The following is a 21,973-nucleotide window of genomic DNA, read 5'->3' as shown; positions in this document are numbered from 1 at the left end:
CATTAGGGCAATTGCTGAAGGTTTTTTTTCCCTGACCAAGCAACAATTTATAACCTACAATAACCTTGTTTCTTGCCATCGCATTGGATTTTTACATTCAGTGTAAATGCCTTTGTTTGGTCTTACTCTTACTCTTACTTGAATAATTATTCAATATTTGCTTACATGTCACGATTATGTTTAGCTTTGAGATAGTTTCTTAAATGAGAAAAAGTTCCTTTTGCTTATAATGATGACTTGCGGTCTTACTCTCCATGCCACAGTTGTCTAAAACAGCTCAACTCAGCACGTTCACTGGAGTTTAGCTAAGTTTCTAAAAAGTTTTTCAGGTGTCAGTGTTTCATAGGTTCGTAACTGCTAACAGAGAACAATAATTTTACATGATATTTCTGAGCAGACAGGCCAGTCACAGGGTGTAATTTGAAAAGAGGTTATAGCAAGCTAGACTTTTCAAGCTGTTCGGAGCGTCTAGTATATTAAAGGTTAATTTTTAAGATGTTTAATACAGAAAGTGAAACAAAACTGTTATTTGTATAAAACATCACACATTTCCCGTTCCAAAAAGAAATCTTCCTCAGTCTGGCAACACAACAGCTGTTTGTTGGTTAATACTGGGAATTACTTTATTTCTTCCACACTGGGACATTTTGCAACATTTGACATGTGTTGACACTTCTTTTCTATACTGGATTACAATTTTCCTTCAACGCTGTTATTCCTTACTCCACCCATTCTGGTAGCACCCACCTGCACACAAACCAGAAATTATGATCGGGACGTAGGTACACAAAGTTTGGGGCCGCAGTGCGTGTTTCCGAGCAGCCTGGTTGTCCCGGGTCCCCCGCAAGAAGAGCTCCGGACAAGGGGCAGGGAGGCGTACGGGAGTTGGGGCATCGGCAGGCTCCCCCCGGGTCTCCCCCAGGCATCGCTGCCCTGACGGGTGCCACAGGCGTCTCCTCCCTGTTCGGGGCAGACCCCTCCCCGACCCCCCTGATGGAGAGCGCGTGTCCGGGGCGTTGCTGGCTGAGCCCTGCATGTTCAAAGCCCCACGCCTACTTATTCACGGGTCTCATTTTTGGCACCTGGCTTTGGAAGGACTACTGAGGGGCTTCAGCCCTGCAACAGCTTCTGTCTGTGTTGATTTGCTGAGCTTCTGCTTGGCATCTTCAGTAGCACTAAAGAGAGAAGCACTTTTAACTTCAAAGCTTGTGCCGCCTGCATCTTTTGCCCTTCAGATTTAGATCTAGCCTGCTCTGAAATCAATCAGTATAACATTTAAATATGGCCAACAGAGCGAACACGCAAGCTGAGCTGGACCTAGTGCATGTCTTGAGCACTCCCGCTCCTGCAACTGTGGAGAAGGGTTGAACAAGGAGGTGCGTCTTTATCTTCCTTTTAATCCTCCTTCCTCTGGCTGTACTCCTCTGGCCTCTCTGATTCAGGGTGGAGTCAGGGGAGAGGTCCTGCTGCCACCCGTCAGTGCCATAGGTTGGGTGGAATCGGTGATGGCCGCAGCACGGCAGGATGCTGCATTCCTCGGCTGCACAGCAAGTGCCAAGGGATTTCGTAAAGGAAGCAAAGCATTTCTTGAACGGTATTTTAAATGTATTTCTGGACTGAATGCCCCTGACAACCCAGTGAGTTGGGGCTTTCAGCACATACTTCTGGGCTTGACTCATTTTCCATTTTGGTTTTGCAGATCTCCTCAAAACCAGCTTGACAGTTTAGAGGAGCAGATCATTTTAATAGAGTTTTCAACAAGTCCGTTTTGGTTTAATACTATAATGAGCAACAGTTTCTTAGTTACCTCCTTTCTAAAAAAATCCGTGCATCATTCTAAGTCAAACTGACTTTACAAATACATGTTCATATGAAGAATACCTTACTTCACCTTGTAAATCAAAGCTGCACTCTGGAGAGAGGTTTCATACCATTGGGCTCAGTATCGTTTTTCTCAAGGTGACCTCAGCTGTTAAAGTATGAAGGTTGCATTTGATATGTCACTTACTTTCTCTAAGTCAATAAAATGAACCAGTGTGTCTTTAGATCATCAGAGATCTGCTTATTACCAAAAGTTGTTTTAATCCTGATTTGTGTTGGAATTTAAAAGAATCCAAGCAGATTTCATTCGCCATCCTAAATAAGAGTTTGGAGGGTGAATCTCTGCTGTGTGTGCAGAGTGCCCCTGGATGAATTCTACTTTATTAGTTTATAGGCTTTCTTCTGAGCACTTGGGATGAGATCATGAAAGTGTAAATGGCTGTTATCTTCAAAGGCCTCTTTTATACTGACAAAACTCCACCTTACCGACTTGTATTAATAATCCATTGCAATCCTAATTAGTCCACATCAAGGTCAGTGTTTTGTGGTGGATAAAATGACTGTAAGCTCCAGAGAGTTAAGTTTTTTCTTCCACTACTTTCATGTTGAAAAAGAGGAGGAAGCACTGAAAGGGTAAAAGATGAGATTGGTGAGGACTTTTTGTTTATGTGTAGGCTAAAGAACTTTAATATAGAGCAATTAGTTCACAACATCAGGAGCAACCTGTAAGGTACCTGAGGCCACATTGTAGTCATTCCTTTATCACCGTGTCTCCCAGCAGACTGCAGAGACTTCCTCATTCAACTCTGCTCCTTTTTTCATGGCATTGGTTTTCCAGTGGGAATAATCCATCCAAGGAACTTTCAGCCTCATATTTAATTGCCTTGAAATGTTGACACAAAGCTAGGAAATGTTTCACTGTGACATGAGCTCATGACTGCCTTTTTGAACACCCGAAGGCAGAGTCCCGCTCAGGCAACGGCTCTGGGGCTGGGCACCAGGGTATCAGCAATCCCCTCCAGGACCAGCAGGGTCAGATCCAGCCCACAGGCATGGAGGGTGTTGCCCTAGAGAGGATGGTGCAGGTAATCCTATGTCTGCAAATAGTGACTCAATGTGACTTCCAGGTCCTGGCCCAGGAGATATCTCTCCTCTTCCTTTGGTCTTGCTCCACCCCAAGAAAGAGAAACTTTGGAGGTGTAAACAGGCTGGGATTCATTTCACCTAACTTTAGACATCTGTGTTTTGTGTGTCTGACACAGTCATCTGGTGTCTTTGCAATTGGGGAGAGAAACAGCTGTTCATCGGGTGTGATTCACCCACCTTGGCTTAGATGTCTCCCTTAGGATGAAATTACTTGCACCCCACAACTGTCTGTTTTACCCTGTTGGCAATAAAGTCTAGAGTCTAGACAAGTAGCTCAGAGGTAGACACCTACATTGTAGATCTCTCAGGTGGGATGAATCCTCCCCCAAGAGCCAGGACACCAGGAGACAGCATTACACTTTGTACACAATTAGCACCCTAGTTCTGCGTCTGCGTTTCCAGGGCATGATATACCTGCCCGAGGCAGGCTGAAAGCAGCTGCTCTCACCAGCAGCAAGGTAGTGAGATGGGCTAATTGACCTGCTTCTCAGTGAGCATTGTACCCCACCTGAGCCCTACGCTTCGGGTAGACTGCTTTCAAGATGTGAGCTAACTAGGACAAAGTGGATACATCTTCCCCAAGCTGTTTTTACAGGTGAACTTTCCCTGCCGGGGTGACATCAGGTAATTCGCATGTGCTCTGACTCAGCCAAGCCCTGAGCTCTGTGCCCTGAGTGCTCTGCTGAACTGGAGCCTTGCTTTCTGCATGCATCAGTTCTCCGTCTGCTAAAATGAGGATTGCAATAACACCCTTCCTCAGGGGGCAGTGTGAGGATCGAGGAATTAATTACCTGGGAGGTGATCACGTACCAGTGTGGTTCAGGGAAAGGCGAAGAGGAGAGCTGGGACCTAGAGCAGCAGAGGGGAGAAGCTGGGGAGGGGACAGTGGGACAGGAACAGAGGTGCTCTGTTGTCCGTCAGGGTTTGTCTCTGACCTGCTGCCACGGTCCCCATGCGGTTCCCCTCCAGACTCGGAGAGATGTGATTTCTAGGTGTGGATTTACCGAGATGGATAAGGGAGCAGTAACTCCCCCAACAGGTCCCACCCCCTAGTCCCTGGGCAGGTCAGCAGAGATCATACGCCCTCCCAGCAGCAGCACAACCACCTGCTCTCTCCCTAGCGCCTCTGAAGCTAGAGGAAACCGCAGTGCCATGCAGCAAGTAGACAAGCGTATATGCGTGTACACATATGTATGCGCATGTACACACGTGTATGTGCTTGTAGCGGCATCCTTCTGCCTGTGCCACGGGGCGCTTCGCGTCCGTCACGCCACCTCCCAGGCTGGGCGCAACAGGACGAAGGATGAAGTCTGCTCGCCGCCGCCGTCCGCGTGGTATCTGTCCCTGATTCCCTCACTGTTTCAGTTTGTGCTTTAGCAGTACGCTTAGAGATAGGGGAGAACACTGCAGCGGCATCGAGTCTGGCGGCATGTCTCCTCCAGGGGAGCCAGAAGAGTGGAAGGTCAAGGTTGAATTCTTTTACTTCATTCCTTGTAGATGCGGGGAGGGAGGGAAGGGGAGGTCGGGTGGTGGAATGGAGTCTCCCTCTTGAACAAATAACTGCAGCTCTCCAGGGTGACTCATACCTCCGAAGACAAAGAACAATGCATCCTTAATTTGCAAAACTCAGCTTTCCAACTTCTGCGTGTCACTGGCACCCGGAGACTTTGCAGTTTGCCCATAATGCCATCATGTTCTTCAAAGCAGCAGTGACGCCAGCCCAGAAGGAGTGTGCTTACTCAGGAGGAGGGATGGTTTATATTTCATTTGAGCAGCTTATGTACTAACCTGCTAGGGCAGCACATACGTTGATTGTGAAATCAGAGGTTTCACAGTTTGGTATTTGGAGTTGTCTGCACTTCCTGATTCTGGCACCAAGTTAGCAATGAAAGCTGAGGGCTTTTTGCGGGGACCCCCGCCCCACAGCCAGTTGCCATCACTAAAATGCTACTTGTTGCATACGCGGTTCTGCTAGTCTAGGCAGCTCATTCAGGCAGCTTTAAACTTGAAGGAATACACACTTCTCCTCCTTCTATCTCCAGAATATGCACAGCTAGAACAGGTGCTTTCTCCTGCTGCCTTTGGTATCATCTCCAGGTATCTTACTATCATTGGAGCACTGACTTTCTTGACATGGACATAAAAAGAGTGAAGGAAACTCAAACAAACCATTAGGATGCACTCGTTTGTTTTTCTCCCTTCCCTGCCATCTATTTCTAAAGAAAAGCGAGCAAAAAATCTTCATGTAAGACTTCCAGTCTTTCACTACATTCAGCACTGGAGGACTGATAACCTCAAAGGCACTGACAGAAATTGGCATCCTTTTTGTCCTCAAGGCCCTTTCTAGTGCAGTGTTGAAAAGAAACGAGGTAACACAGAAGATGATTTGGAGGTAGATGATGCACAGAAACTGAACGCAAAGTAGTGAACGAACAGCAGAAATGGTGCCCTGCACCCCAGCCCCAAATCACACCACTCTCTGTCTGTGGTTTTCCATGGTCGTCTTTAGTATACGCTCAATCCTTCTCAGGGGCTGGTACCCTCCTGTATGTCCATGTAGCACCTAGCACGCTTTGGGAAGTTCTGCATCAACGCTAAGCACCACAGCTAGAACAAACAGCATCAGCAACTGTTTTTTGAAAGGTTTCTGGTTGAGGCTGATATTTTTCTTCTTTATTCTCCAGAGCGTGATGCCTCAGTGTGGAGAAACTCCCTCATTCTCCTATCCCACAGGAGGTTTTTTAGAGGCTCAAATGCCTGTAGAACTTCTCTAGCCTTTTCAATACTCCACAAAACCACAGTAATATTGAAATAAAATGAAAGCAAACATTGAGGCAGGAAGTCGCTGCCAAAGATCTCCCTTCCAGAGAATAGCTGGGGATTTGGGTGGCTTTTCCACCCCACCCCCCCAACTTAAAAATTTCCAGACACGCGACATATCTGTCACTGTCGTTCTCAACCAGAATAAGTCCTGTCACCTGTTAGCAATCTATACGGGGCTTTTCAATGCTATGGAGAAGAGTGAACGCTCATCTCCTATAAATTTCCAGTGGAAATTAGAAGGCTTTGAAAAACTTTCCCTGCGTGCAAATCAGAGCTCGCACCCACCTCTGTGAAACCTGCAGGTCTCCCAGCTGTTGCGCTGGGAGGTGGCCCTGTGGTGTGACAGTGGTTTCCACAGCCTGGCACACGGAGGGAAACCACCCTGCAGGGTGAAGTAGCTGCTGGTGGAATTTTACAGTTTGCTCTGTAATTTTCCAGCTCCTCATGTTCCAGCGCTGAGAGGTATGAGAATACCAGCCTTGTGCGGCTGCTGCCACTGCCGCTGCCGCTGCCAGTGATGAACTTGTCCTTTGGAAAGTCCCCCTTATTTAAGCTACTGACTAATTCTTTCAGCTGCCGGGGGATGACACACCTTTTCACAGTGCTGCATTAGGCTGAGGATTTGCTGGGTCCCGAGTGAGGGAGGGAGATTGAGTCATTTCGGATGCCTTGCTTCAGAGAGAGACCAGGTCAGACTCATGCAGGACCGTACCACCATCCCTTGTGCTTCTCACACCTTCAACTGAAGCTTCTGGGGCTAGGGGGGAATGAGAGAAAGCAAGCGGGAAGAAGAGGCAGAGACAGGCACGTAAGAGATGTTGGCAAAGGGGGGGGAGGAGGAAGGACTGAATTGAAGTTTTTAGGCAGGCGGCATCTTTCTGCTGAGCACAAAACTACGTGGAGTATTTCTGTGCTCATAGTCCGTTTCCTCTATTAAGCAAGACACCTCTCTGAATGAACAAGTCTAATCAAGACCATTCCTGCCTTACACTCAAAGGAAGAGAAAGCCACACTATGAAAACTGTTTCCCTTTGGAAAGATTAGCAAATCAGACCGGCGGGGGGGGAGGGGGGGGGGCGAATGGACAAATCCCAGACTCAGAAAAGCCTTTCAAAGCGGTTAAGGATCCGACTCTCTCCTTGTCTGCCTCTGAGTTTGACACCAGTAAACTAATCCCAGCTTTCATTCACCCCATGTCTTCTGCCAGCTGCTGCCTTTAAAGTGCTTGCCAGAATGGTGGAGGAATTGCAAAGCTCGACGCTCTGCGACTTTCAGGGTTTGCTGCGTATGACTGACAGAAATTTTTGCAACTTGAGAAAAAAAGTCTGGCAACAGCAGCGGCTATTTCGCAATTCATCTTCATCTTACTGTGCCGAGGATGGGGGGATTTTCACCGACATATAGTGGCTAATGAGCTGCTTGGTACTCGGGGCTGACTCTTGTGTCTCGCCTGACCCTGGCTTGGGAATATCACTCGTAGTTTGTCCAGGTAATTATATTTTCAAGCAGGCAGGTGTCATTTCTGAGGCGGAGGGGCGAGGGAGGAGAGAGGACGCGCGGGCAGCCCATGTGCAAGTGCAGCCCGGCAGGAAGGGGAAGGTGGAAAGGCGGGCAGCCTGGCTGAGTCAAAGGCATACCTGCTCCCTCCCGGGCCGCTGCCGGCTCCGCCGCCATCCCGCCTCGCGCCGGGGCTTACTGACTCACATCCTGCTGCTCCTTTCTGAAGCTTCCAGGAACATGCTGTATCATACCGAGATTTGGCTGCGCAGCTCCCTCTTGGCTGGGAGCAGGCAGCAATGTCTGACCTGCAATGACACATGGAGAACCGTCTCTCTCTGCGCTCCAAGGGCATAAAAGAGATTCAAAGGTGTGTGGGATCCAGCCCAGCGCAAGCCACGCGCATCCACATAAGCCTTTTTCCTTTCGGCTCGTAGGTGCAGTGGGACCTGTTACCTGATTTGAATTTGAAGCTTAAAGCTTTTAATGTGGCTAAAAAGAATTATTTTCTGATCAGAATATAAAATCTCGCGGGGGCTTTCTTTTAGGCAGCCTATGGATTGTTATATTTGTTATATAGAAATGATGAGGGGATAGACATTTTTGCTATCGTCTCAAGCGACATCCCAAGCTGGTACTATGATTCTGAGTGCCTGACAGCATCACAGCCTTTTCTTTTGGAGGGAGAGAGGGATGTTGTTTTACATTTTAAAGTGTGTGCCCCCGCTGAAAAAGAATCACGTAGAAATAGCATCCCAGGACTTCGTGTTTGTAACGTCCCAGTGATTTCTGTGTCCTGTATGCTCAGGATCAGTTTTACAGACAAAAGGATGCTCTGTGCGAGCTCAGGAGATACGCTGTGGTCCTGCCCCATTCATCCTGAGCTCTGCGCACGAAGGGGGTTCTTCTCTTTTTGTACTTGACTAGCAATAACTTTGGAAGCCAAAATATGCCCTCTGTCACACTGGACAACTCTGTCGCCTGGCAGGTGTTTGTTTGCCCTGCTTAACCGTGCCGGTTCTGCTGAGCAAGGGTATCTCTGGATCAGGGCGTACACATCTCTCCTGTGCACCCATGCTCTTGGATACCCACCGAGGCCAGGGCTGCTCCGAGGAGAGGTGCTGCTTCTGTGCAGCGACCGTGCAGGGCAGAGCTGCAGTTAGCGCTGGCGGCGTCCCGGGTGGGAATGACTAATAGGTGTTGCAGAGGTCGTGTGAAGGGCTGTGGCGGCTCCGGGAAAATTCACGCTGGAGCCGGTTGTTTCACGGCGGCTCTCGAAGGCGGCCTGGCCGCCGCGCTCTCCGCCCGGCGCTGGGAGCTCGGGCAGCCGCCGGCGGGGCTCGGGGAGCGCCGGGACGCGGGGCCGGCGGCCGCCTCCTGCGCGGTCTCCGCTGCCACCTACCGATACCCTGCTGCCCCGGGCACCTCCCGGCGAAGGGAGCGACCGACCGCCGCCTGCGGGTTAGGCTTTTGATTTTCCACGGCGAAAAGGGCTGGAAAAAGTGCTGAAATGCTAGGAGCGGAGGGAGCGCCATGAAAGGGGAGAGACCCGCCGGTTTTTTTTCGCCGAGTCTCTAACCCAAGCTCTCTTCGTTAAACTGTTAAACGTTGTGCAACATCTGTACAGCTTAATTACAACTTTTTAAAACAAGCCGAACGCAACCTTTTCGTGGCAATAAAACATGACGGGGCATGAAAGGTGGTTCCATACTTTCTGCTTAATAGCTTGTTAGGCGTGAGGCTAGAGGCCGAGAGCTCGTGACTACACAGCAAGGTGTGAATTATTGCACCATAATTCTCGCCCTGGAGTGTTTTATTGCAATTAATAACTGTTTTCATGTTTTAAATACATTTTCTCACACCATAAAAAGCAGAAATGGAAAGTACTTGCTAATGGGAGAAATACCGGGAGGATTGGGCACAGATCACCAACTGGAGCAACTTCCTTGGTTTCGTGCTATTTTGATCGGCTTTTAAATGATTTTGGAATCCTGTTTGGCTTTAAAACTGTGTGGGCCCAAAGCCCTGTTATTTCCCTTTGTTGAAGTAGGTCTCCCTGCAAATCTCTTCACAGATATTCTGAGTCGGGAAGCAACTTCCATTTATTTGCAGCATATTTTCACCAAATTAACTTCAGCCACACAAAGCCACACATTCAGCTCCCCATGCCAAGTTGCTAACTTCTGAGATGTGCACCTCTTTATTTTGAAAGCAGAAAAGAGATGGATTCGGAAACAGCTTGTTGCCTTTTTGTGTAGCCTAGTCCTGTGGCAAATTTGAACCCATTCCAGTTTAATTTTGGGTAACCTGAAAGCTGAAGAAAAGCAGATATCACAAAAATAAAATGCTATTTGAGGCCCCTGGTCCAGATCCTACTGAAGCTGCTGGAAATGCAAACCTTGCCTTTCCTGGGAGCTGAGTCTGCCTCTCGATACTGAAACGGTGCCATAAAAGTGCTATTACAGTGATGCTTTTCTCCACTTGTTATTAAAAAACTGTGAAGGTGATGCCTGGGGTTAGTCAGCACAACCTGCTTTAATATGTGTATATAATATAATGCGCTATATTAACATCACTGAATAGATGGCAACTTGTTAACCAGTCTGATGTCAAAAAGCCAATCTTTAAGAGCAAATACAGGGATTGGGAATACGGGTACCAAGACGGAAAATTGATTGGTAGTTTGAACTTTCACTTAAGAAAGACTTAATGAGATGAGGAGATTAATAATGGGGGTCTCTCGGGCTGTCTGTCGCTGTTTCAAGTACCCCAGAGGTCAGTAATAACAGCAAATGGATGAGGCAGGTCAGATACCGTGGTAGTCTCTTTCTGGATGTTACTAGACATGTACTTGGTCCATTATCTGGTTTCTAGCTGGGACACAGCACAAAGCTAATTCTAGTAGCACTAAAAGAAATAAACCATATTTCAATTTAGTCTTGTCAGTGTTTAGTAAATCCGTGACAAGGTCTTGCTTCCCCTTCTGCCACTGCGGCGGCTGCTGCGGCTTTTTCTGCATCTCCTTACTGTTGTTCTTGTGTTTATTGCACTTGGGGCTGTTTTATGGACCAGGATCCCATGCGTGCTGGGCAAGGTACAGGACAAAACCATGCCTCTTGTCCTGAAGAGCCAGCAACGTAAGAAATGGGAGAAAAGTGGCAGACAGAGCTGCCCCACCACGCAACGACAATTTGCAACAGGAGAAAACAGACAATATGTTCTCCCCTTTCAGCCTGAAAAACAAGGATGGGTGGCAGCAGCCCCTTCACACATATCCAGATCGCTCTGAAGACAGACTTTTCCCCTCTTCTGTGCAGTGCTAAGACTTAAGGACAGAGCACCTGAGAGCAGGTGATAAAACATTTCCAGCCAAAGGTGTTCAGTGGCTTCTGCAGTGACAGGGTTGAACAGAGCCCTTGAGAGAGAGGTGGCAGAGGGGGCTCAGCCTCGGCAGAGCACGTGCAGGGCTCCCCAGGCAGGAGGACCAGCCGAGGGAGTTTCCATCCCGGGGCTGGGATCCCTCCAGCGCACGTATCGTGATTCTAGTACTCGGCCGCATTGCTGAACTGAAATCAATGGGCTTGCGTGCTGAAATAAGGGAGTAATGATTTAATTAACCCCATTTTAGAACCGAAACACACAGTGTCGTATCATTACAAGGCTCGCTCTGCCGATGCTTTGTGGTATTTATGCTAATGCTACCCCTGGAGACTGAATTCCCTCATCTGTCTCCCTGTCATCTTTAATAAACACTGACCATACATTAACAATGAGATGATGTTGTAATTCAGAATAAGACAGGCTTTGTGCCTATGTCTTTTTGTTTGCTACCACTGAAGTCCATTTAATCCAACTGGATGTTGCTTTTAAAACAGCATGAGTCAACTGAATTTATTTTTAAGGAAGTCTGCCTGAAAAAAAAATTAAATATAAATAATATCCGAATTTGAATATGTTACTCAGCAGAAAAATCTTTACAAGACTTTCGTTTATCCTGCAAGTGACTTCACTAGTTATTTTTTAAAAGCCTGGAGTTTTGTATAACTCTTTCCTTCTAAACAGATGAAACAAACAAAATGTAAAACCCCTCTCCATAAAGCACAACAAAATAATAATTTCCAGATGGGCTTTCTGATGGAAGATCAAAGTCCTTCATCTCAGACTTGGGAAATTTCCCTTCCATGCTGATATCAGTTTTATCTGAATGCAGTTCATCCAACATTTGCTTTTTTCAAAACGGCAATTAGCTAGATGAAGCTGCAGGAGAATGCTCTTAGAGCTGAAGAAAATAGAAAAGATTTTACTAAAAATAGTTTCAAAATTTCTGGGTAGGTAAGGGTGGGAGGAATCTTTCTCACTTTGATTTATACAAAAATTAGACATTTCGACACACTGAAAAATGCCAGCTTCATATGCAAAGATGAAATAAGCAGAAAAGAGTTGTTTCTGCATTGGTGCAACTGGTTTGGACAAACTCCCTGCCGTGCATCTCTGATTTCAAACGTCAGCCAAACTAGTCGTGTGGCTAGAAAATAATAGGTCAGTGTTTTTCCGTAAGTGTTTTACGCATCTGTGCATTTTGAGATTTTGCTTCCAAGAAGCAACAGAAAGCCTGTACTCGCAGAGTGTCTGCATTTTCAGCTTAGCAGTGCCATAGAGTTTGTGTCGGGCTTTCTGTTTCTGGAGTTCAACCACTGCTAGTAGGTGTACCCATCACTCTGAATTGTGTTGCTGTATTTTGGCTTATACAAAATAGATGTACAAAATACCTGTTCATTTCACTAAGCCTGGGATTTTCAAAAGATTGAGGAAGTCAAATCCCCCAGTCCTATTCATCCACTTAGGAGTCTGCCTTCTGGAGGACACTAGTTCCACTCTCCCTCTCTCTCTCGCACACACGCGCACATTTTCATCTTGTTTTTCTCTCTCTACTTACACGCTTGCACAGAAACACTCACAGTTCGGTGTTTTTGTCTCCAAGACATGCCTTTTTGGCTCAAAGGGCTGTGAACACCCAGCTCGAAAGACTACTGCATCTCAGCAATGAATAGTCTTTCACCTTGGAAACCTTAATCTGCTTTTCCCTGACTGCTTTTCCCTGCCTACCATCAATGTGAAATATCAAAAAGCTTCACAAGAAAAAATCAACCGATCAAAACTCACAGATGCACAAATAATATTTTAGAAAGCAATTCATCTGAAGGTCTCTTGACAAGGGGCATTATGGAACTGAAATGTAATTATCTTGGCAATTACGTTTCTGTTTCCACCATGTGGTTTGGTTCACGTATTTGATTGCAAAGTTTTATTATTCAAAACAGCCTATAGGTCTCTTTTTCATTGCAGACACAAGGCAAGTACAGCCATCTCCGCCATGGTCCTACGACCAGTCCTACCAGTACCTGGGCTCCATTGCCACCCCTTCCGTGCACCCCGCCACGCCAATATCACCCGGCAGGGCTAGCGGCATGACATCCCTCACCGCAGAGCTTTCAAGTCGGCTGTCAAGTAAGTACCTAAAAGCTAGTCCCCCTGCACCGGGCCTCACCAAAGCCTCAAGGCTGACTCCAATGCAGACCGGTTGCAATGTCCTAGGGTGCTGCCGCAGCTTTTCTCCAGTTGCAGTGAAGCCTACTGGGGGCCCTCTGCAGCAAGCCTTCTCCAACGCTTTGCTGGGATTTGTGCAAAGAGTAAAGTAATAGGGTTTGGGGCCCAACATATCATTGTCAAAAAAGGAAAAAAAAGAGGAGAAAGCAGCACTTTGAAGATGTATGGAACCATAAAAATAGTTTGGAGTGCTGAAGAGCTATCATATCTGCCAAGAAATGAATGCCACAGATATTTCAGTTCTGTTTCCTTCCCTCGCTCTAAATTCAGACCAGAGCACAGCAGGTTATGGGTGGACACACTGACTGCGGGATGGTGGGGTTTGACATTTTAAGTGTTGCAGTGGATTGTCTTGTTACATCTTCGTCAAATTGTACTGCAGAGCTTTACAAGCCAACGTAAAAATATAGCATGGAAGTGAAAGCTACCCCCCTGGTTTCCACCATACTCAACTGACCATCTGCTGACTCTAACCCACACATATTGAACCAATATGTATGTGTTCAACAGCAGGAATTTTCTTAAAATGAATGAGAGCCATATAATTCAAATTTGCACATGGCTTTTTCAAAAATATCTTCTTTGGCCGCACATATTGCTCTCATTTGAATACTCAGGGCTTCGTCTAAGATCAGAGAGAGTCACTTGAACGTGCTCCAGCCTGTCCTATTGTTGTCATATAGAGCCTGCTTTGAAAGAGTCACAGGGACGATGCTCACCAAAACTAAATTGTTAGGTCTGGGTGCTAATTACATCTTAGAGATAGCTGAAAATACAAGAAACCTTTCAGAAGGAAAAAAGAAGGAAATTTCTTGTTTTAAAAAAGTCTATAAAAATTCTCATTCTTCATTGACACACTCTTCTTTTAAAATGAAAAGACTCCTTTTTACTTTCTCCCCTGTGTTTCCCTCCCTCTGCACTCCTTTCCACTGGCAAAATGCAGAAACGGAGAAAATGGAGAAGGATGAAAAAAGATCTTCTTCGTAGCAGCCAGACCATTTCAAGTAAAACAAATTATTTCATCAAGTTTTTTACTTAGAAAAGTAATTTTTCTTGACAGAATTGTTTGAAATCAGTATTTACCAGCTATTTTGATTTTCAAACCCTATACAGGGGTGCCTAATGCTTGTGTACTTATAGGTGTGGATACGTGAATCAGACTGAAGGGAGACATTAACCACATTTTACCTTTACCAGTGTGGCGACTGAGGTTGCACTCAAATGAGTGAATGCACTCAGTATTGAGATGCGATATCTTTTGCATTGCCGTAGTGCCCAAATGTCGTCATTGTGTACCAGGGCCCTTATTGTGCTGTGTGCAGTGTGAGCACCAAAGGCTTCTGTGGTGGCTGCCCCCAGGAGTGCACAGTCAGAAGATAAGCCATGTATGCCTGGAGTACCTGCACGCTGTGTCTTTTGTGGCACACGGTGAGCGTGGAGGTAGAGCACTAGCACTAGGGCTTGTCGGTGCTTTTTGTGCCCGTGGTCAAAATGATTTACCTTGGGGCAGGCCTAGTTTCTCCATGAGTTGTGAAGGAACCTAGAAGAGCTTCGTTCACATGTCAGCATTCTTTCCTTCCTGTCTTAATTCTGTACGTGGGGGCTCATCTCTATACATCTTAAGTGTTTTTTATAATGCTTCCAAAACGTTACTTCTATATTAAATGTCATTAAGTATTCCCAGAAAAATCTTTCACAATGTTTTCTCCCCAATCCCGTTAGTGTCACACACACTTGCTGTCTATCTATGAAATTTCTCCTTGCCAGAACAAAGAGCAAATTTGAGGGTTTTTTTAGGCTCTACCATTTAAAGACACAGCGCCTCAAAAGAAAAAGCAAAGATATGGGGCATACTTGAAACACCTTGACATTAAGTCTCATTATTCTGCTTTTTGCCAAACTGGGCAGAAGAAACCCTCATCTGATAAGTGATGTGTCCAGGCAGTTTCAAGAAGTTTGATTTCTTTCTCGGGAATGAGGTGTGGAAGTACCATTTAAAATCTGGCAGGTTGTCAGATGCCACCTTCAACTTTAGCTACTCTGAAGCTCCTGCCATTCCATACCATAGTGTATCTTGCCATGTTAAATCTAAAGGTGCTAGGGTCTAGGGGAAGGAAATGCTTTCAGGGGTCTCATTAATCTTCCAGAAAAAAATGGTAAGCAAACTCAAAAAGGAAGTATACAGCATGCGTCAGAGCTTTTCTAAGAAATTTATAGAAATTCATCAAAGTGTGCTGGCTGTGTCATTGACGAGCTTTCAGAACTTGGCGCTGGAGTGTGTCTGCGCTAGCTTTAAATCCGGTCAGAGCCAAGAGCTTTGTTTTCTCTCTCCTGCTTCTCATGAGTATTTCCTTCAGCGCATGGCTCCTCTTCTGCAGACTCCACGCCTTGTCTGACAGAAGAAGTTGTCTTCTGGAAAGATTTTTTCTTAATTATTATTGTTGTTATTTGAATCATGCATAGCTGCCAACGCTAGGGACTGACACCTTCCATTAATCTGAGTCATGATGAAGATCCTTCCTAAAGAGGCCATTATCTGCTCCGCTTGTTTAATCCTTGCACACCAGGGAAGGAGACGATGGGACCGGGCATACTTCCACTGATGTCAGACAAAGCGAAGAAGAATTTGACTGTCCTATAAAACATTTCACTTAGCAGGATGAGAAAGGCTTCTAGCACAAATGAAAGGAAGAAAAACGACCAACCGCCAAATATATCGTTCTGCTTTAAAAAGGCAGTACTATTGTTGTCTTTTTTTACATACTCATTAGAGCCAAGATTTTCAGAAGTTAGTAATAATTATGTAGACATGATATGAGGACCCAGATACGAAAACCTTAAGTGAACCCGATTTATCTTGACTTTGGTAGTGTTGAGAGTCAACAGGGAACTGTGCTCCTAAGTGCTGAATCCTGCCTGTGCAGGTTCGTGTCCCCGGACAATCTCTGCACCGTGGAGCTTCTCATTTGAGTCGGCCAATAAAACTGGGTGCAAGGAGAGCCTATGCAGAAGCTGGACAGTTTGTATTTAGGCGCCATCAGTGAGTCAAGTGATGCTGGGCAAGGAGCTTGAGATCTGTGTCCCTGTTCCCCACCCAGCCACCCGCTGAGGACGAGGGGAGGACGAGGGCACTCTGGAAGTGTAAATAATTGCATGTGCTGTAAGGTCTCTAAGAGCAAACACACACACATACAAAACAGGGCGAGAGCTTGTCTTTAATTGCTGCTTTACTGAAATTAATCCAAAACATCCAGATCCACGAGCACTACCATGACCGCATTGGAGAGCGGGTGGGGGATAGCTCTGTTCTGGCAGTATCAGCACTGCTTCCGTTAACCGTAGACCAGAGTTCGGATGTTGGTTATCGCCTCGAAAAGGTGAACCTCCATTCTGCCAGTTCAACAGTTCTCTGTCTCCCTTCCCCACCACCCAGGTGCTTCTGACTTGACCGCGTTCAGTGACCCCCGGGTGGGAATCGACCGCTCCTTCTCCGCGCTCCCCTCCATTTCCGACCCTCGGATGCACTACCCGGGAGCGTTCACCTACACACCGACGCCCGTCAGTTCAGGAATAGGAATCGGTATGTCTGCCATGTCCACGGCCACGAGATACCACACTTACCTCCCGCCTCCCTACCCCGGCTCGTCGCAGGCCCAAGGCAGCCCCTTCCAGACCAGCTCGCCCTCCTACCACCTCTACTACGGAACCTCCGCCGGCTCCTATCAGTTCTCCATGATCTCGGGGGGAGACCGGTCCCCTCCACGCATCCACCCCCCCTGCACTAACGCCTCCACGGGATCGACGCTCCTCAACCCCAACCTCCCCAACCAAAGCGATGTGGTCGAGGCAGAAGGGAGCCACAGCAACTCCCCCACTAACATGGCGACCACAGCGAGGCTAGAGGAAGCGGTGTGGCGACCATACTGAATAAATTTTAAGTAGTCATGGGCCAGGACTGACGTGCTTTCCATTTCCCGGTGCCCGTAGGTATCCCATAAACACCTGTCTTGCTTATGGGCCCTGCCATGTTCATACATCACTTTGAGAAGGAAACCCTCCAGAAGCCAGCGCTCCCAGGAGCGGTGGCATGTGTTAGCCAGCCCCTGGCGAAGCGACGTCGCTCCAGCAAAGCATCCCTCGCGGGGGGCTGAGCTTCTGGAAAGGAGGACACCTGAGCTGGTGGTCCGGAGGTAGCGAGGGTGGGTAGAAATGTACCCAGTCTGTTTCCAGGCCTGTGGCTTTCTAACGTGCCGGGGCTTGAAGGTCTCCACAGCCCTGAAGAGAGTTTCGGTTCACTTCTATTTTTAAGACTTAAAACCTAAAAAAATCTTAGTGAGTTTACTGCATCTTATGGACATATTAACTGTAAGGAAGTATAGGAAGATTCCCAGAGGGAAACTGTGAACGCTTCTGTTTTAGCAATGCTGTGAATGAGAGGTTTTATATGTTGAACTTCATTCTTTCTTTTTTTTTTTTTTTTTTTAACCATGTTGTATATTCCAAAGAATATGGAAATTTTTTATTGCTGGGGGTTTTTTGTTTTGTTTTGGGTTTGTTGTTTTGGGGTTTGTTTTTTTTTTTAGGATGCAGCTCATCCTGCTTTGCATCTAATTTGTTTTACTTCTCTTGGCACCTTATAAATTGCAAAAAAAAAGATTTTACTCTTTTTTTTGTGTTAATCACGCTTGCTTCTTTCTTGCTTTGTCAACTGAAAGAATCAGCCCCTTTTTCAATGACTTAATTTAACTTTTTTCTCTTGGACTTTTTTTTTTTTTTAATACAACGGCTACAGCCTTGGGTCATTTTTGACTACTGTACTACTTTGATGAGTTCATTGATATTTATGCTTGATATTTAGACTTTTCTTATTTGTTGATACTATTATTATTTAAATATACCTATATTAAAATCGATCAGCAATTGCCTTTTTTGGTAGCAGCCAAAGTCAAATTTATCACATTGAAAAAGGCTGGAATAACGATGGGTAAAGTGACCTCCTAATTACCTAGAAATATTGTTTACAGTTATCTGACTCTCATTTTACTCAGCTAATTGGGCTCAGATCCTCAAAGGCATTTAGGTGCCCAACTCCCACTGAAATGATTTAGGCACCAAAATCCCTGTGAATTTCTGTGCCTTCCCACCCAGTGGAGTCATCTCTCCCTACTCCTTCCTCACTTTTCCGTCGTCACCAGTGGTGACCCTCAGGATCAGTAACCAGGATGTACATATTTCATAGGGCAGACTCAATATTCCCTAACTATATGCATCCCCATATGGCCCCATTCTGCTCCCGAGCCTGCCTGGGCTTCCTAACAGGGCCGGTGGAGGCGTCCTAGTCTTTCAAAAGCGACAGCCAACACGCAGCTAGCATGGCAAGGGTGAAGTCCTGGCTCCCATGGAATCGGTGTGAGATTTGCTCCCAGCTCAGCGGAGCCAAGATTTCTGCGCAGTACAAAAGCCACGTTCCAGTGCGCTGGAAAATAGATCAGTTCATGCATCACAAAATAACTGGAACTGAACAGGGTTGTCAAGCTCATCTGGAAAGCAGGCTAGCAAAGAAGGGGCCTTAATGGTTCCTCCGTCACCATCTTCTGAGGGAAGAGGAAGGGTATTTAAAAACTGGTGCACACAATATTCTGTCCTGTAGCAAATATGCAAGGCTTATACTAACAGCGTGTTAATACAGAGTCGTCATCGTTGCCCATCGTTACAGCACAAACATATCAGATGTCACTGTAAAGTTTATGGCACTATTTTATTTGAGGGTTTGGTCTGAATGCAGTTGTTGTACTACTCATTAATTACAAACTGCTGATGTTGACACGTGTGCGTTCCAAATTAGCTGATTATTATTTAATGTACCTCTTAAATGAGTGAAACAATTGCAGGTCAACTCAGAGAGTATTTGAAAGCAGGACTTCAGATCAGTGTTTGATGTTTAAAAAAAATTAAGAGGATTCAAATTAAAAAGATCCTTGGCTGCAGGCAGCAAAACAGCTGGACTTATTTAAAACCATTTGTTTTTCAAGTTTTCTTTTTTTTTATATGATTTTGCTTCTTTGTTTAAGTCAGATGCAGTAGCACTTTGGTACTGAAAAGTTACAAATTGAAGAATTTACATTGTCAATAAGGTCATTTTTGTGCAGAAAATAGGGAGTGTTTCAAGAGATCTCAGCAAATGTTCAAAATGGTTCTGTTAAAATACATGCATGGCCTTGTGCTTTTCATTTAGCATAATATTCTTTATCATTTTCTAGAGTTTGCTCTGAACAAACAGGCAGAAAACATCAAAATTTTATCAGAACAGTTAAAAAGATATTTTGGAAGTATGGAGACCTTGCTGAATACAGAAATACAAAGACCCTACCCGTTGTGACATTTACATAGTTGGAATCTCACCTTTTCAGTAGCCTAAAAAAAAGTCCTTCATCGCTAAACAGTAGCTCTGTTGCAGAATCCATCTTACACGTTCTCTGTCGCTGTGCAATTAAAATCATCATTTACTGCAGCTCTCACATCTGCCTTGTGACTGGACCACCCCAGTGCACAGTACTGTGCGCGTGAGCCCAGAAGCGAGGGAGAGGAGAGGACCTCAGAGGAGCCAGGTGCCTCACGGCGGAGGGCAGGGCTGCCGTGGCCCGGTGACTTCAGCCCCGTGGCAGAAGTGAGGCTGACGTGGCTAGTACGCTCCCAGGCCTGTCTGTCGCCGCAGACTGCTTTCTGCTAAAGCCCTTTGCCCCTTTTAGCTCGTAGCTTGTACTACGCACTTTTGAAACTAAAAGATCAGGGATTTGCAAGAACGGGGAGTTGGCATCTCTTAGCCTGGAGATTAGACCTAACGTTGAACCTTTCCTATGTCTACAAATCTACTGTCTTTACACTTGACCTAAAGGCGAAGTTTAATTTTACGCTCCCTGGTGTGAACAGGATGAGGAACTGCAGAACTGGTCACCGCACTTACCCTGCGTCTTTCCTGACACCCAACAAAACCCTGGGACTTCTTAGTGTCTCACATGTGGTAATTGCCAGCAACTAAACTTTTGAGTCTAACCTCTCTGTGTGTGTCAAGCACAGCACAAAGCCGCACCCTCTTTACAGAGGAAAAGCTAAGTTCATTATCCTTTGCAATTAGCCTGTTTAATCACTGTGGGTTTCAGTGTATTCACACAAGTGCTTATGAGAAACCACAGTTCACTCAAATCTATATTTTTGTAGCCATCCCCTGTCCCCCTAAGGAGAGCAAAGATCTTCAAGGCTGGAAAAATGCTCTCATGTCATATCTTAAGAGCACTTTGCAGGCAGAAAGAGGACATTTGGATAAAACATTTCCCCCATTCACACATCTCCAAATTATAGCATATAAGTATATATTTTTATATATATATTATATATATATATATTTATATAGTTTTATCATCCCGGTAGCTGAATGGAATCCAAAAAGAACTACTGTGCTTCTGTTCGCAAGTCGCAGCCAGCAGAGTGCCTTAGATACCTTCCCCTACCGGAAGACAGTCAGTGGCAGTCCTTACCATACGCTTGTCTGTTCCTTTCACAAGACACAACTCATTGTCCAGATGCAGCCATATCAAAGAATTTCGAAGTAAATATAGGGCCCGGCTCTCATTTGCTCTCAGGCCTCAAACTTTTCTCTCAAACAACGTTTATGCTCACTTCAAGAGTTCCTGCTACGCTTTCAGGGCGATGTACAGGAGCTTTAGTGCAAGGGGGAGGCAGATGCAGAGTGCATCCCTCTACGAAGGATTTGATTTGTAGAATTATGCCAAATTATCTGCTGGAAAGGAGAAAAACCCTTTCCTCCAAATGGCCCACAGTCTTTGTCAGAGTGTTCCCAATTGCCTGCACTCTTGAAACATTCATTACTGCTTTCTGGGTGACCTTTTCCATTGGTGTATTTGAAGATTCAGGTGAAGTGGATCATTTTTCTATTTGAGCAAAACACTTGCTTGTTTTCCTGCATCGTAACATTTTCGTATTTTATTTTTGTTAACCTTGCTTGGTCAGTACCGATCACTTGGCATTTTTCTCCTTGTCCTAAAAGGGTTGCATCAACAGAGTTACTTGTATTTATGTATGTAAATAGATTTCAAAAGCTTCATAGCAAAATATTTAGTGCTTGTAATTACTCTGCATTTTTTTCATTTTTCTGTGTTTTTAATGAACTTACCTTTGCGTTTGCTTAAATACTGTAGTGAGACTTATTTCTTTCCGAATTAGTTATTTTAGGCTTCAAGATTAACTACATTTTATTCACTTTTGTAAACAGTTATAGCATGGTCTCTATTCAACACTCTTCACTTTTTTGTGGTAGGGGAGAAATGAATGTGCAAAAATCTGTGGGTTATTTGTGGTATTCTGGGTTTGACAGTTACATCTTTCTTTAAAACAAAAACTAAACTTTCAGTCTGAGGTGGCCGTATGGTAAGTCTGAGGGGAGGACACAGCGGGAGACGCGCTCCTATCAGAACGGCATCAAAGTGTATTCGTTCAGCATTTACTGGCTACGTTTACAAAACAGATGCTGCAGCATCCTGCAACAGTCACATTTTCCCTTGACACTGTCATGCTGAACATTTCCAGAAGGGGAAACTACCAGGTTCTGGAAGTTTGCTTTTTTGTTTTTGATTGCAGGGGATTTTTCTTTGGGGGGGGGGGGGCGGCGGGAGGGGAGAAGGGGCTGCTGTTTTTTGGAACCAGATAGGAAAAGAGAATAGAGTAGATTTTTCCCCCACTACAGGAAGTCTCTAGATACCACGTCAGAGTAGACTCTTGCTGTACATAGGGATGGCTGTGTCCAGCGCCACGGGAGAATTCATTACAACTAGTGCGCAGAGCAGCTGGACTGCTGCGTTAGTTCTAATGAAGACTTTCTTTCTTTCTTTCTTTGTACCACAGTTTCCTCTGTAAATTCAATATCATAATTAGTGTGAATGACAAATAAAATGTTTGACAAGTATGCACATTGGCCTGGTGCGTTCTTTCATCAGGGAGAAAACAACTCTCTTGGAGAAAAAGTAACCATCAGAAAAAGGATATTGAGCGTGTATCACTCACG

General features: G+C 45.5%; 1 protein-coding gene across 6 annotated transcripts in view; it reads left to right on the top strand.

Moving 5' to 3' along the window:
• Positions 1-21,560, top strand: part of RUNX1 (RUNX family transcription factor 1) — a 174,212-nt gene extending 152,652 nt beyond the window's left edge. For all 6 annotated transcript variants that reach the window (XM_075172226.1, XM_075172256.1, XM_075172246.1 and 3 more), the window contains 2 exons: positions 12,634-12,795; positions 16,328-21,560. In XM_075172226.1, coding sequence (XP_075028327.1) covers positions 12,634-12,795; positions 16,328-16,821 — 656 coding nt within the window. In that variant the 3' untranslated portion in view covers positions 16,822-21,560. The remainder of the gene's footprint in view (positions 1-12,633; positions 12,796-16,327) is intronic.
• Positions 21,561-21,973: the final 413 nt, after the last annotated feature.

The sequence above is a fragment of the Calonectris borealis genome, chromosome 1 (assembly GCF_964195595.1).
Source record: "Calonectris borealis chromosome 1, bCalBor7.hap1.2, whole genome shotgun sequence".
Lineage (NCBI taxonomy): Eukaryota > Metazoa > Chordata > Aves > Procellariiformes > Procellariidae > Calonectris > Calonectris borealis.
This window is presented reverse-complemented; position numbering and strand designations above follow the sequence as displayed.